The 16,276-nt window shown below is 55.1% G+C and overlaps 1 protein-coding gene across 8 annotated transcripts in view; it reads left to right on the top strand.

The window, feature by feature from the left end:
• Positions 1 to 16,276, top strand: part of EVC (EvC ciliary complex subunit 1) — a 76,202-nt gene that overhangs the window by 35,285 nt on the left and 24,641 nt on the right. For all 8 annotated transcript variants that reach the window (XM_045056605.1, XM_045056606.1, XM_045056607.1 and 5 more), the window contains 3 exons: positions 1,852 to 2,000; positions 4,286 to 4,384; positions 12,947 to 13,159. In XM_045056605.1, the coding sequence (XP_044912540.1) occupies positions 1,852 to 2,000; positions 4,286 to 4,384; positions 12,947 to 13,159 (461 nt within the window). The remainder of the gene's footprint in view (positions 1 to 1,851; positions 2,001 to 4,285; positions 4,385 to 12,946; positions 13,160 to 16,276) is intronic.

A 16,276-nucleotide genomic window follows, 5' to 3' on the forward strand; every position in this document is an offset into this window, starting at 1 on the left:
GGGCAGAGGCTGGGGCCTCTCTGCCCTCAGGGTGTCTGCCGGGCATGGAGCCCGTGTGCTTAACAGTTTCCCCAGCGGGTTCCAACAGCCACACGGGTGTGGACACTGTCGGACCAGGGGGTGTCCAGGTATCTTGGTCACCTCGGGCCACCGTAACAAGATGGCGCAGACCAGAGGGCTCACGTGGCAGACATTCCTCCCCTCCCAGTTGTGGGGACCCTGAGGTCCAAGATCAGAGCTCCAGCCGCTCCTGAGAGACCGCGCCCTGCTCCCACATGTCCACCTTCTCCCCGGGTCCCCACATGGCAGAGAATGAGTTTTCCTGCACCTGCACCTGTTCCTTTTCTCATTAAGGCCCCGGCCCTATGGGATTAGGACCCCAGCCTCATGAACTCGCTTCAACTTAAGTGCCTCCGTCTAGGCCCCATCTCCAAATGCAGTCACGTGGCAGGTAGGGCTTTAGTGTATCAATTTGGGGGGACGCAGTTCCGTCCATAGCACTGGGTTTCATCGCAGCCAGGAACCTGGTCCTCTGTCTGCAGTGGTTCATGTCCCCTCCACCAAGCCTGCCCGCTGCCCTGGGGAGAGGGGGCCAGAGGGCAGGCACTCAGTGCTGGGACCTCAGGACTCCAACCAGGCCATTCCACGAGGTCTTTGTGTCACTTGGTATCACGGCTTCTATGACCACGTGTTGGCTGGTTGGAGCTCTGGACTGTGCAGAATGAGCACATCTGGCCTTGGGGGTCATCACACACAATGGCCTGGGCTTTACCAGCGGAAAGAGGCCCCAGCAGCAGAGAGTGGCAGGGACAGGACACACAGCCCCCGGTGATCAGGCTCTGTTGAACTTGGACAAGACAGGGGAGGCAAAGAGACAGTCAGGGGGTGGAGGGAGGACCCTTGGGCAGAGGGAGGACTCTGGACACCTGGTCACACTCTTCTTTGCTGTCAGAGGCTAAGAGATTCTCAGACAAAACCTAAGGAAGTATGCTTGTGTCTCAAGTGTGGAAGGGGTGTGTGTGTGTGTGTGTGTGTGTGTGTATGAAATGCTGAAGCAAACATCTCCAAGGACTGCAGACCCCTGGTAGCCTGGCCCCCATGGACTTTTCCAGCCTCTACACTCAACATCTCCCCCATTTGGGGAGAAGGATCTGGCTGCCTTCTCTGTCTCCTCTCCCGGGATCCTTCTCTGGGGTCCCACACTGCCTGTTACGCCTCATCCTTCCCACCCCACCACCCCGTCCCTCATCCACATGGCACTGATTCTCCCTAACCCTTGTCTCAACCTCTCAGGACCAGGAGCAGACTGGGAGCAGGGCTGGGTCCTGCTCCTGGGACGGCCCCAGCGCCCGGGGCTGTGCCACACTGCCGGGCTGTGTGACCAGGGGTGGGGTGGAGGGTGGTTTTAGACCCCGGCCTCTCTCCCTCCTGTAACCTCCCCCATCAAGCAGAGGCCCTGCCCTTGGGCTCATCCTCCTGGTTTTTGACTCAACTACGGTCTGAGATGTCACTGTCTCCCAGCAGACCCCGTCTCTTCTATCCTGCCCTACCACCTGTCCCTCCCTGCGTCACCCCCACCTCCCTCATTTTGCCCCAGGAAAATGCCTCCTCTTCGTCAGGTTGGCCGGCCGCCCCGCATAACAGCTAAGTGAAGCCTCGTGTGGTGTCCTGAGCACTGGGCCCGAGGGGAAGTGGGGGTCCCTCAAATAATGTGGGGCCAGGAGCTCCTAACACTGGCCTTTTGGAAGCACACGTGCCTGAAAGATCAAACCGTGTGGCTCATCCTTGGTGCCGGCAGGAGAGGTGCCGGGAGAGTCACCTGCCATGTCCCGTGGCTTGTTTCCATTTCAGAGTTTGTGCAGCGAGGCAAAGACCTGGTTAAAGCGTCGCTGGTCCACCAGGCAGAGGGGACGGCGAAGCTGAAGCGGACTCAAGAAGAGGAGCAGAGGGGCTTCCTGGCCGAGGCACAGCTGACCTCCGACCCGGCCGAGTTCCTCCAGGTGAACCTGCTCCTGACTCCCTGATGTCCACGGGCACGGCCGTCCCGGGAACGGCCACGCAGGTTGAGTGCTGGGGCTTGGTCCTCATGACCGAGCCAGGAAAGCCAGACGCTTTGACATCTGCCAGGCACGAGGTCAGCTTCTCGCCTCCACGTGTCAGCCCGGTGACCTTGGCAGGTCCAGGGGCCCCGGGGACCGTGCCTGTGAGGCTGAGTCGGCAGGACCAGGGAGGTGGCCACGCTAGAAAATGCCCTTGTCCTGACGAGGAAGGGGACGAGGAGACTCGCCGACAAGAGATAAGAGGTCACTGTCCTTGAGGGCAAGGAAGTGAGCTGTCCCTGGCACAGGCTGAAACAACCCGGCTCAGGCTCTCAGAGGGAAGAAGACCCTGCCTTTGCCCCTGTGTTTCCCCCTAATGGGCGGGGTGGGGTTTGCTTGTCCTTCCTGCACGGTGGTCAGGCCGTTGGGCACTGGGGCTGCCTGGAAATGGGTTGGAACACCGACTCTGCTGCTAGGGGGCCAAGTGACCTTGGACGCATCGCTCACCCCCCAGCCCTCAGCTTCCTCATCTGCACGCTGGGAGTAATGGCACCTACCTCGTGGGTTGTCAGGGTCCAGCGAGACTGCTTGTCTGGTCCCTTCTGCTCTGCATTGGCCTGTGGTGGACCTCATCTCGGTGTTGCCAGGGGGATCGAGGGACAGTGACCCACATGGTCACAGGCACGCACCGCCCCCTCCCCCCAGGGGCACCTTGAGGGCAGCGGCAGCTCCCCAGTGAGGAGCCAGGAGAGGAGACCCCCGAGAACAGAGGAGAGGCCTTGAGGTCCCTTTAAGGTCCAGCTGCCCCCTTCCTCAAGGAGCCTCCTCCCAGGCCCCTTCCAGGCAGTAAAGTGGGGCGGGGGCTGTTTCTGTCCTTGGGAAGATGCATCAGAAATAAGAGAGAGAGAGGCTGGGGTGCCTGGGTGGCTCAGTCGGTTAAGCGTCCGACTTCGGCTCAGGTCATGATCTCGCGGTTCGTGGGTTCGAGCCCCGCGTCGGGCTCTGTGCCGACAGCTCGGAGCCTGGAGCCTGCTTCGGATTCTGTGTCTCCCTCTCTCTCTGGCCCTCCCCCCGTTCATGCTCTGTCTCTCTCTCTGTCTGAAAAATACATCAACATTAAAAAAATTTTAAAAGAATTAGAGAGGCTATGATTGTACTGGCCCCTCCGCCGACATCGCATGGCACAGGCTGCCCAGGACCTCAGCCCAGGCCAGGCACACGCTGGTGCTCAGGAGACATGGGTGTGGGAAGAACAGGTTGGACGAGTGTGTAAAAGGATAGATGAATACCCAAGTGAATGAGAAAACGGATAAATACGTGAATAAAGGAGTGAATGAACGGATGAATGAATGAATGCAACTCTCACCCAGACCCAGTGTCCTTTCTTTTTCTGGTCCCTGCCCCTCCCTCTCAGCCCAGCTCCCGCTCCGCGCCCCCACCAGGGCCGGACGGATTCGTACCGCCTGGTCCCAGCTGCAGCGGCTCCTAGAACCCCAGTAGCGTGGGTTCCCCCGTCTTCCAGGGAAACTTCCTTGTCCTTAAAGACTCAGTGCACACAAGGAGTTTTCCCCTGTGGACCCTCCCTGAGAGGAATCTTTCCCTCTGTCGCTATGACCTGCCATGCCTCCCTGATCGTTTCTGGGACCCCCTGATGCACCCCTGTGTCTGCTCCCTGCCCTTCTCTGGGCTCCTCAGGGCGGGGCCCAGCCACGTCGTCAGGGTGGGCCTGGCTGGTCACTGACCACACTGACCTCTCATGGCCTGTCTGGACCGGCCCTGCCAGGCAGTGGGCTCCACTGGGTGGTCTCCCAGAGCCTGGGTGGTGGTCCCCAGCAGTTTAGTCACAGAATGATGTCTGGGTGGCTTGTGGCCAGGCGGCCAAATTTGCAAACTGCAGCCTCGTGATACCCCTGTGCCTCTGGCTTCACGTATATACAATTTTTTGAAGTTTGTTTATTTATTTGGGGTGGGGCAGGGGAGGGGAAGACAGAGAGGGAGAGAGAGAATCCCAAGCAGGCTCCGCACCGACAACGGAGAGCCCAATGTGGGGCTCGAACTCACGGACCTCGAGATCATGACCTGAGCCGAAGTCAGACGCTTAACTGACTGAGCCCCCCAGGTGCCCCTCCTTGTATATAAATCAGGGATGGACATCCTTCAGATCTGAGAGGCAGGGGTCCTTTTTTCTAGAAAAAAAAAATCAGCATTGTCTCGTGGGATTGATTCAGCCCCTGTTTTTCTCACAGGCTTTTCATGAAGTCCTGGAGAGACACAGGTTGACCCACAGTTACCTGGAGGAACAGGAGGACATCAGGACCACCGAGGCCATGGCTGTGCTCTGCCAGGTATGTGGCATCACAGGGGGACCTTCAGAGAACCCTCAGGATCTGCGTGTGCGTGGGAATCTCACATCCTCCAGCCCGGGGCCCCAGAGATGCAGGTTTGGGTCCAGCCCCGGCCCTCTGGCTGGGCACACGCCCGCCATGGGTCCCTCCCCACCTCATATACCAGAAAACCTTCCGTTTTCGTGGGGGTCAGGGCTCTTTCCTCCAAGTGTCCCTAGAGGCAACGGCCTTTGGAAGTGAGTTCACCCAGGATGGAAAGTAGGCCGGCTTTTGTGGGCGTCGTCAGGGTAGAGCCGTGATGAGGAGGGAGCGCGAGGCCTGGCTCGGAGTGCCGGCACCGCCCCCCTTTCTCACTGGACAACCTCATGCAGTTCCGGAGGAGCGGGGCAGGGGATCCCCACTTGCCTGGAGGGCTGGCTTGGGGAGAACAGGCGTGCACACGCGCCCTCCGGAGTGACAGGGGCTCCCAGGGATATGGTGATCACTGAGACACAGAGCACCTGCCTCGGGTACACACCCTGAGCTGCTGGAAAGGCAGAAATGCAGACGTGTCGTCGCAAAGGAAGTTGACAAGTGCCATCATGATGGGTAGCGCGTGAAGGGTCGACGCCAGACCCAAAGTGCCTGGGTCGGCATCCTGGCTCTTCCCCTTCCTCACTGTGTGGCCTCTAGACTTCCCTGGGCCTCTCTGGTTCCCTGTTTCCCCGCCTGGGCTATGGGGACAATGACAGCCCTTCTTCTTTTTTTTTTTTTTTTTTTTTCAACGTTTATTTATTTTTGGGACAGAGAGAGACAGAGCATGAATGGGGGAGGGGCAGAGAGAGAGGGAGACACAGAATCGGAAACAGGCTCCAGGCTCTGAGCCATCAGCCCAGAGCCTGACGCGGGGCTCGAACTCACGGACCGCGAGATCGTGACCTGGCTGAAGTCAGACGCTCAACTGACTGCGCCACCCAGGCGCCCCAGACAGCCCTTCTTCTTGGGAGTGGCGTGAACACCGAATACACGGGGGGTCGGGGGGGGGGCCCTGAGGCAGCCGCGGGCATCTGGGACACACCCCCTTGGAGCTGGCTCCCCTTGTAACATCCCGCTTTCGGGTACAGGGAGGGGGCATGAGGGATGCCCTGGGGTTCAGGCCAGGTCAAAGACAACTGTCTGTGGGAAGTGATGCCTGAGCCAAGCCTTAAGGGAGGAGACAGGCCCTGTGGACGAGGAGTTGGGGGGACATCCCAGGCCCAGAAAAACGTGTGAAGGTGGGAAGTGCAAACCCGCACCGTCATAGCAGCTATACTGGGTGAATAGGGTCTATATGAGTCAGTTCAGCTGCCGTGACAAAGTGCCCCAGACAGGGGAGCTTAAACAGAGGATGTATATATCATCGTATATACTGTTCGGGGGCCAGAAGTCCAAGATCAAGGTGGGGGCGTGGTTGGGTTCTGTTGAGGACCCTCTTCCTGGTTTGCAGATGGCCGCCTTCTCGCTGTGTCCTCACTTGGCCTTTCCTCTGTGCTCATGGCGAGAAAGAGTACTCTGGTGTCTTCCTCATGTTAGGACATCAGCCCTGTCAGCTGAGGGCATCTCTTATAACCCCACTTAACTTGCGGTATCTCCTTGAGGGCCATCTCCAGGTGCAGTCACATTGGGGTTAGGGCTTCTGTATTTGAATTTGGAGGACACAATCCTATTCATAACGGCATCCCCCCCAAATTTCAAGTTCCCCTGGAATCTCCGAATGTGACCTTGTTTGGAAATAGGGTCTTTGAAGATGTAATGGGTTGAGATGAGACCATAGTGACTGAGAGGGGCCCTGGATCCAATGACTGATGCTGGTGACTCCAGCACCAGGGGCCACCAGAGCTGGAGGAGGTGGCAAGGACCCTCCTGTAGAGCCTTTGGAGGGAGTGCTGCCCTCCAAGTGCTGCCCGACACCTTGGTCTCTGCCTTCTGCCTTCACAGCCGTGAGAGAATCCATTTCTGTTGTTTAAAGTCACATGGTTTATGGGATTTTGCCATGGCGGCCACAGGAAACTGACACAGAAGCCGATCTTTGTTCCAGGCAAGCTACCGTCTTAAGTGCTGTCTGAGTATTTGATCACTTAATCCAAATGAGAAACCTGTGTGGTGAAAACTGCATTTTCCTTCCTATGCAGATGTGGAGCTGGGAAGGGTTCTCTCGAGAAATGTGCAGGGTGGGATTCAATTAGTCAAAGTCCCAGACCCCCCAGGCAGGAAACGAACAGCCTTGTCAGGACTCAGATCCCTGGGCGGGGAGTGAGAAAGCTGAGTCCCAGGCCCACCCTGGATGCTAACAATGCTGTGTGACTTGCGTTGGTTACACAGCCTCCCTGTGCTGGCCCCACCGTCCTGCTCAAGTTCTAGAGTCAACGAGTAGTGGAGACGGGATTTAAAAGAAGTCCTTCTACCTTCGGTGCTGACGTTCTTGCCACGAAGCATGTTGCTCAGTGTGGGGGCCGTGTAGTCGTGACGTCCTGGCTGCGGAGCCAGACGGCCTGGGTTCTAATCCCAGCCAGGCTGTTCGCCAGTTACGTGATCAGGAACAGCTTGTCTGACTTGTGCCTCGGTTTCCTCCATCCCAACGACATTCCGATGCGGCAGAGTTTGAGAACCGCTCTCTTGGAGGGGGTGGGGTGGCCCAGTGAGCTAACACTCATGGGACAGCTGCTCTGAATGCCCCGCCCCACGGCCCCCGACCCCTCCTCCGGCAGGCTGACACTCCCTCTCTTGAGCTGGGATTGGAGGCGAAGATCTTCCAACCGAACCCACTTTCCTTCTCCATAAAGCAAGGACGAAACGCCCACCGGTCGTTGCTGCCGGAGGAACGGGCAGCGCGTACGGAAGTGCCTGGCCAGTCTCCGTGGCTGCCAGGAATTACGTTCGCTTCAATAAAGGTCTGTGGTGACACCGAAGTGACCACAGCCCCATCCCTCCAGTGGCGTCCCTACGATGTTATGCATTTGGTTTTCCTGTGCTTGGGTCCGGTTGCCGGGCCTGTGAGAGCTCGGGCTGAGATTAAAGACCCCCTTTATTCTAGCATCAGGAGAGGCTGTCCGGTGCGAACCAGGCGTGACACCTGCTGGACTCTGTGCCCCGTGAGGCGGTCCTTGGAGACGCACGGCACGAGAAGGCGCTTGACTCCGTGCATCTGCGTAGCTGCTTGTAAAGGACGTAACCAAAGTCCTGTGCCGGCTTGTCTCCCAGAGTTAGTCCAGCCGTGTTTCCTCGGATCCATTGTTTTCAATGTTTATTTATTCATTTTGAGAGAGAGTGAGCGAGAGTGAATGGGGGACGGGCAGAGAGAGAGAGACAGATTGAGAATCCCAAGCAGGCTCCGTGCTCTCAGCACAGAGCCTGACGCGGGGCTCAGTCTCCGGAACTGTGACATCATGACCTGAGCCGAAATCAAGAGTCAGACGGTTAACTGACTGAGCCACCCGGGTGCCCCCTCAGACTCTTTTTATCAGCTCATGTTGAACGCTTTGGTTCCAGATAACTTTGGATTCTTTTATGTTCCTTCATTGTGGAAATCGTTGCCTTTGGTTATTGGGAACTGCTTTCCTGCTATTTCCGGAAGGAGAGGTTGAAGCCCTCAGGTGGGGTAGAGAGAAGCTGAATGAGCCGGTTAAATGCTGGCAGAGCCATTCCTCGCTGGGTGACCTCGGGCAAGAGCCTTAACCTCTCTGAGCTCACCTCCTCGTCTGCAGAACGGAGACGGAGAACGTTATCGAACATTATGGCAGCAGGAGAGCAGGGCTGGGGCCTAGGGCCCAGCACACAGTAGGTGCTCAGTAAATACCTCCCTGGCTACCCGACTGCTGAGCACACTGAACAGGGGGTCTCAGGCCCCAGGCTGAGGAGCACAGCTCTTGCCGCAGAGTGTGAATCTGGCTTCCTTGCTGACTCGTGGGGGAGTTTGTTCATTCCTTTTCGTTCAGTATTACTGAGCCCTGTTTTGTGCAACCTAGTCAGCCGCAAACCAAATAAATAAAGTGCTCATCTTTGCAAAGCTCCGGGGCCAGCGACAAGCTCGGGGATCCAGCAGCAGCACAGAGGCCAATGCGGCCGCCGCGGGAGGGCAGGGGAGCGGAACGTGGGCCGAGGTCGGACAGCCTCCACCCGCAGGGCCCTGCAATCCATCTGAAGACATCTGCACTGACATCGGAGCAGCACGGGAAGCCACTGGCGTGTTTCGAGTAGGGAAGTGACTTGGCTCATGTTTTGCGAGGATCCCTCTGGCTTCTGTGCAGGGAAGGCACTGTGGGGGGGGGGGGCAGAGGTGGAGGCGGGGACCTGGGGACGCATTGCGGTGGTCCGGGCAGGAGACCGTGGGGGCCTGCACTGGGATGGCGCGGGTGGGGGCAGCGAGAAGTCTGCGTCGGGCTCTGTTTTGTGGTCAGCATCTCATCTCCTTTGTTCCGACGGGAATAGTAAGCTTTCTCCACAGGACTAGCTTTCCAGAGGCTTAAACAAGCTCGCACATTCGTCAGGCCCGTGGTGAGCATTCAAAACATATCGCGGCCGCGGTCGTCATCACTGCCTGCCCGGGAGGCTGTGTGAGCACAGAACATACGCAGGACATGATGCGCCTTGCGGTCTGGCTGGCTCTTCCGCAGACCCAGGCACCGGGAGTCGTCATCTCCCCTCTCTGGGCAGGACGTCGATCATGATGCCACGGGCACGGAGGCTGTGCGATAAATTCGATGACCACCTGAGGGTTCTCGGGCTGCGGAGAAAAGCGCATGGTTCTAAATTCTCACCATCGCTCGGCCTTTAAACAAATGGCGCACATTCTCAGTGAGACTGAGACAGTGGCCTCTGAAGAACACGTCTCGGTGCTCCGTGGAGAGACGGCTGGAACGAGCCCAGAGTCGTCCTGGTAGCGATGGGCACACGGCCGGGCTGCCACCGTCCCCTTCCAGGGTGCCGCGTCGACCTACTTGTTGATTTGGATCTCACTCCGGGCTGTCCCACCCGTGCTGGGTCTGCTGAGGAGTGCGGTGGGGCGAAAGCCTGCCCAGCCTGAGCCCTCTCTCAGCTTCCGAGCCTCCCCCCAAGAGTCCGGGCTGAAGAAGATAAAAGCAAAAATGAAACTGTCCTCAAAGAAGGCAGCAGTGATCATTCTAGGCGCCCAGGGGGGAGCGTTTGGGAGGAATCCCCAGACACCCCAAGCCTGACACCAAATGCAAGTTTGGGGGTCCCTAAGTCCTCGAGAAGGACTCCACGGAAAGCTGTTCTGCCCACGGTTACGGTTTATTCCGGCACAGGCATGCAGAGCACAGTCGGCGCGTGGGGCAGAATCCAGGGCTCCCATCCCGACCCTTTCAGGTGTCCTTTCCCACCGAGCGTGGACGGCACTGACCCCTCGTGGCATCACGCGCTGCCTGTGGCCGGCCACGGAAGCCCGCCTGAGCCGTGGTCTGCAGTTTACCGGGGCTCAGCCGCGCGGACCTGCCTGACCTCGAGCCCCAGCCCCGCCGGAGGAGGTGCTGATGCCACATGGCCAGCTCTTTGCTTCGCGGCTCAGGAGTGGCTTTTAATTTCGTGCTGTAGCGAGCATCAGTACTTTAAAGTCCGCGTCCTATAATTACGCCCCCGGGGGTACCTGAGGGCTTGTTTTTGATGTCTGTTGTCTGTGGGGTCTTTGGTGATGTTGTCTTATCTCCTTGTGTGCTTCTTTGTTTTTTTAGTATATGCCTTATTCCAAACGTGTACATTTATTTGTGAAAGTATTTTCAGGCATACAGTCATGTCCTCCAAAGAGGATTTGCCTTTGCTTCTGCCAGATGACTGGGCCTCTGGGGTTCAAGGTGACCTTAATTTGAGGTCAGGGCCTGAAATGTCCTGGGCCACCCCCATGAACTGACTCTGGGCTGCAGCTGTTTAAACCAGTCAGAGCCTGTTCCCTTCCGTTGCATTCATGGTGGAGCTTTTTGGGTTCCGACGCTAAGCATGGAATGACTTACCAGGACCCACCCCTGGGGAGCCATGAGCTCCCTTTTGAGCTGGTGGCCATCAGAAGTCCTATCAGGTGCTCAGCTGTCTCCCCTGGATGGACCCGCTCCCCATGGCTAAGCACAGCCCCAGAGCTGGGCACGCTTCTCTGACTGTGCCTTCTTCACGACCTCTGCTCGTGTTCTCCTCACTGTCTTGTTGGCTCTTGGGACTTTCATGATCGTTTAATAAGCCTTTTGTCCAGCTTTGTTTTTCATTCATTCTCAGGGGGAGGATTGGTCCAAATGAGCTGTTTGTCCATTATCGGTAGGCTCTCTAAACCTTCGAAAGGCTGTGGGTCACTTATGCCCCCGTCGTGATCACTGTATTCTGAACAAACTCCAGCTTGGCTCTGAGCTCCTTAAAGCAGGACATTCATTGGGTTTAATTAACACCGACTTCAATTCAATTTAATTTCTATTCATTGAACACACCAGGTATGACCTAGGTACACCATTCCAGGTGCTGAGAATATGTTTATTTTTCTTTCAAAAAGAGAGTGTGCTCTCCTTGTAGCATACTGGTTATGAGCACGCGTCCGACCGTCCAGTGGCCAGGACCCACTCTCTACAAACCATGTCTGGTTACTTTCCTGATCAGTGCCTTAGTTTCCTCATCTGAAATACTGGTAGTTATAATAGAACATCATCATTGCACTGTTACAAGGATTGAAAGAGATTATACAAGAAGAGTGTTCATGGCATCCCCTGGTATATGGTAGGAATTCATAATTATTACCAGTTATAGTGTCTTACCTGCTGTGTGCCAGGCGCTATGTCAGGCCCTACAGATGCTTAGGTAGTAAGACAAGACTGTTAACAAACTTCCTGGTCTCGTCCTTGAGAAGGACAATGACACAGCCAGTGACCACAAAGGGAGGCAGGTGCCAGAGGGGCAGCAGAGGAAGGGTTCCTCTTTGGTGCCCCCCAAACCATGCTCAGGTTTGATCATTTGGTGGGGGGACTTGTAGGACTCAGCACAGAACCCACTTATGCTAAATTTCAGTGAAGACGTTCAAAGCAGAATCGGCGAAGGGAACAGGTGCAGGGGGCGAGCCAAGTCCAGAAGGAATCAAGAGCAGGCTTCCAGAATCCTCTCCCAGCGGAGCTGTGCATAATTCCACCCCTGCAGTGTGATAACCTGTGTGGAGTGGTGTCACCAGGGAAGCTCTCCTGAGCTTAGGAGTCCAAGGATTTTGAGGAGACGGTCAGTCACATGGGTGCTGTTTACCTGGTCTCCACCGAGGTTCCAGAACCCCAGAAGGAAGGAGGTGTTCAGCCTAAATCACACCGAGTCCAATCAAACCCTGCAGTCAGGAAGGCCTTCCCCGAAGAGGAGACCGCAACTTGAGTTTTGGGACATGTGTGGGGAGTTCCTAGGCAGAGATTGCAGAATGGGCATTGGACATCACGTCCGTGCGTGATACATTCAGGTACTGAACCCAGGTGTTTGGTCCAGGAGGGCGCAAGATGTTGGTGCGATCTGAGTATCATGTGGCCCCCGCTTGCAGAGAACTGTGGTTTGGGGGAGGGGTGACAAATAAATTGTAGTTTCAGTGCCCTGGGCAGCTGACCAAAGAGCTGTGGGAAGCCAGGGTCAGAGACAGCCACGTTAGTCTGAGCCACCCAGGGAGTGCTTCACAGAGAAGGGGTTATTTTGCAGGGGTTTTGCAGGATGAAGAGGAGTCCACTCCAGGAATGAAAGTGTCTGGATTTGGGACAAGGGGAGTGGCTTGAAAAAGCCTCTGTGTCGTGAAACGTGCCACAAGATGCCATTTATGTGGATAACTCACATGAAAGCCACATTTATGAACATAATATGTAGTGAGGGTGTAGAAATCCAAGCTGGAAAGAGAGATGTTGAGGTCATGGGGATGGATGTCTCTGAGGATGCTGGGAGGGAGGGGGAAAAGAACAACAGGAGGAACATAAAGGATTCCAATTTCACCTGTAAACTTTAGTATTTTTAATCTACAAAAAAAAAAGAGAGATCTGAGTGGTGGAATCACAGGTGTTTAATATATTATCATACATGTGTTTTTTGGTTTGCCTCAATTTAAAGAAATACATTTTCGGGAAAAGACTGGAGTGGGCGAGGTGGGCTGAAGGGAATATAAGGGTGGAAAGTGGGGCAGGACCTCCCAGCAGCCCTGCTAGGTGACCCTGATAGCGACCGGAAGAGAGGGGTTCCAGGTTATTTGAGCTGGAATTATAATAAGATCTGTGGTTTATGCAAATAACCGGCCTAAGTGTGGGGGGTGGAGGGAGGCTGAGAGGCCAGGGGTGGTAAAAATAATCTGGAGGGAGGTTCAGAGGGGTCACCAGAGAGTCAGGGCCTGTGGGGCAGAGGGCAGGACTGGGTCGGGGTGAACGGGCTGGAAGGCAGCAGGTGTTTCCTGTGTGTGTGTGTGTGTGTGTGTGTGTGTGTGTGTGTGTGTGTCTGTGGCTTGAGAGCTCCCTCCGCTGGGTTTGCTCTCTGTCTTGTGGGAAGCCCACGGCCCTGCCCAGGGTGAGACCACGACTTATAACTCCATCATGTGGCTCTCGGCTTCAGGAGCTGTACCGCAGCACCATGGAAACGTTCCAGAAGTTTGTGGACGTCCTGTTCCTTCAGACGCTCCCAGGAATGACTGGCCTGTCCCAGGCAGACTGTGAGAACTTGAGGCAGGAGGTCCAGGAGAACACAGCCTGGCAGCTGGGGAAGTCCGATCGCTTCCGGAAACAGCAGTGGGAACTTTTCCAAGATCTCCTGGAGCAAGACAAGCAGGTGGGTATTTTGTAAAACCAGGTCTGGGGTCCGCATGTTTTGCACTTAGGAAGAATAATGAGAGATTTCGTCCATGGAGCGTCCCCTAGTGCCCGTGTTGGGCACGGTACCGAGATTGTGCTTGCCAGCCCCGGGCCGCCAGGGTGGGCCGGAGAGGAGAGCAGAGGCTGAGAAGTCACTAGATAATGTCTCCGGCTGATCCATCAGGAAGGGGCAGCAATGCCTGTTCTCTAGAACGACGGGAGGCCGGAAGGTGGCTTATAAGGGAGTGGACTTGGTCATGGGGGGGAGGCTGCTACACACATAGAATTCCTGCTTTTCAGTGCAAGTCTGTTTCAATATTAAAACCACGTATAAATGTGGTAGATAGAATAATGGCCCTCGAAGACGTCCACATCCTAATCCCCAGAACCCGTGAACGCGTCACTTAACACGGCAGAAGGGACCTTGCCGAAGTGATTCTATTAAGGGTGTTGAAATGGGGAGATTCTCCAGGTGGAGTCACCAGGTGGCCCCAGTGTAATCACAGGGTCCTTGTAAGAGGGAAGGAGGAGGGTCAGAGACGGAGAATGAAAAGTAGTGACCTGAGCAGAGGTCGGCATGATCTGGCCACGCACCCAGTGATGCAGTCGCCTCTGGAGGCTGGAAAAGGCTGGGTGCGGATCCCCCCCCACCCAACCCCGGAGCCTCCAGAACTGTAAGGTCATGATTTTGTGTTGTTTTAAACGACAGAATTTGTGGGAATGTGTGACAGCCGCAATAGGAAGGGAATAGACATTAATTTTATTAAAGAACAACTAAAATGTGTCCAACAAAGGGGGAATTTCCAAGCGTGACAGACACCTGCGTGTCCTTTCTCTCCCTGGCCTTCCTGCATGCTAGAGGCTCTAAAACTAATGTGTTCAATATCCGGGTATCTAGCAGTGGTCGATAGTCTTGGCCTCGAAGTGTGGTCCCTGCAAAGAGCTTCCCTTTCCCAATACCTAATACAAAAGCCGAGTGTTGCTTGGAGAAATCGCCTTCTTCAGGACTCCCCGTTCTTCCTGCCCAGAGCGTGTGCAGCAGGCCTGGGGTGGCCCAGCCTTCCTTTGACTCAGAGGCAGGAGAATGGAGGCTGCGCAGGAAGGTAGGGACAGAGAGTGTGCGTCACTGTCCCAGCCTCGGACTGCCCCCCACCCCGTGCTTGTTATAAGAAACAACCCCCCCCCACCATCTCTTTACGATGGGTCTCCCAAGTCCAAGTACACCCATCATTACCAAAGAGCTGGGCTGATGAAAGGAAGGCAGGTTTTCCAAAGCAGCTGACTGGAGCTGTCCAAAGTACCAAGTAAGTAAGAGGAAGCATCATGCAAACACATGGCCACTCAGAGCCGCAGGGCAGCACAAGACCTAGTTTCCTCTTGGACTTCCTTCTGGTTTATCTCAGTCCTCTGTCAGCTGCATCATGCTTTCCTTTCATTGGTTACTGTCTCCTGCCTTTGGCTCTAAGCTCCGGAAGGACAGCACCGCTGCTTTTCACTTTTACACTCCCTTATGGAGAGCCCAGGGGCTGGGACACAGCAAGGGCTCAGGAAAAGTTTGCTGCATTACCAACAACAACAGTGCGGCCTTGGAAATTATCACAGGCTCACCTTAGGGATGTACGTGAAGCTGAGTCTGTGGATTCATGGCGATTCTGGGCCCAGGCCGCTTCATTTACAGTCTCTGGGGAGGGACGGGGACAAGATCGCCAGGTGAGTCTAACGTGCCCCTGATGAAGGCTCCCTAAATGCAGACGGGCTCCTAACCTTGGAAGCTGGATGCCTGGGTTTGAGTCAGCGCAACCCGTTGATGGGCTGGGTGACCTTGGCCGGTTAGCTGACTCCTCACGGCTCTGGGATTTTGCACAACTTGCTAAATGTCTCAGAATCTCTGCTTCGGTGTGAAAAATTGGGATCAAATACCCAATAGGGCTGCTGTGAGATAATGCAAGATAAGACCTTTCACACAGCGTCCGTTTCATTACTTAATGATATTGACATCGAAAAAAGATCCAGAATTTCATTTCCGATAAATTATTAACACCCACATCCACGATGCATCGGAAACCCTCTGGTTATGAGTCTTAAGTTATTTGAAGCAAATCGTAGACAGCGCATAGCATCTGGTTATTAATTCCTTTTTATTTGCTCTGGGAGTATTCGCGTGCATGTGAATTTTCCTTGGCTTGTGTAGCAGTGTTTCAGGAGTTTTGCATGCAAGAAGCAAGCAGGATAGTTACTGACCTCATCAGCTGATTGGATAAGTATGACCCAAGACCGTTTTCTCCATGTGTATATGTCACAGTTAATTGACTGATTGGTCATTTCATTGCAGTCAATTTCCACAAGATACTTAGAGGTCCGTGTGCACTTTCGCTTGCTATATTTCCTCCTTGACGATCAAAGTGACAGATGAGCTTTCTGTGATTCAGGTGAATATTTAGTGGTAAGAAGAAAAGCACCAACAAACTATTCGTGGAAAATGAAACGCACACCCAGGCTGTGAAATCGTCTTCTACCCAAAGGGCTTTGGTGATTTCGTGTCTTAGGACTCCAGGAAGTTGTTAAACAGTATGGAATCTGTCAATTACCCAATTGGAACAGGTTGTAGCATAGTGGTTCTCAAAAAGTAATGTGTTCTAATGTCGGTTTCTGGGCTTCTCCCCAGTCCGCTGGGTTAGGTCCCCCCCAGAGGAACCCCCATCCTAATTCCCAACAGCTGTGATCATGTGACTTCACATGGCAAGAGGGACTTGGCAAAAATGATTAAGTTTTGGGTCTTGAGATAGGGCAATTGTGGACTATCCAGGGTCCTTACAAGGGAGTGGCGGCGGTGGGGGGTGGTGCAGGAGAGTCAGAGTGATGTGGTTGGTTAGAGAAAGTCTCAGCCAGCCATCGCCGGATTGAGGATTGAAGAAGCAGCTACTTGCCAAGGAATGCAGGTGGCCTCCAGCAGCTGGAAAGGGCAGGGAAATGGATGTTGCCCTGGAGCTTCCAGAAGGTGTGGGAGCCTGCTGACACCTTGATTTTAGCCCCTTGAGCCCCATTTTGGACTTCCGGCCTCCAGAAGTATGAGATCATGAGTTTGTGTTGTTTC

The sequence above is a fragment of the Felis catus genome, chromosome B1, assembly GCF_018350175.1.
Source record: "Felis catus isolate Fca126 chromosome B1, F.catus_Fca126_mat1.0, whole genome shotgun sequence".
Lineage (NCBI taxonomy): Eukaryota > Metazoa > Chordata > Mammalia > Carnivora > Felidae > Felis > Felis catus.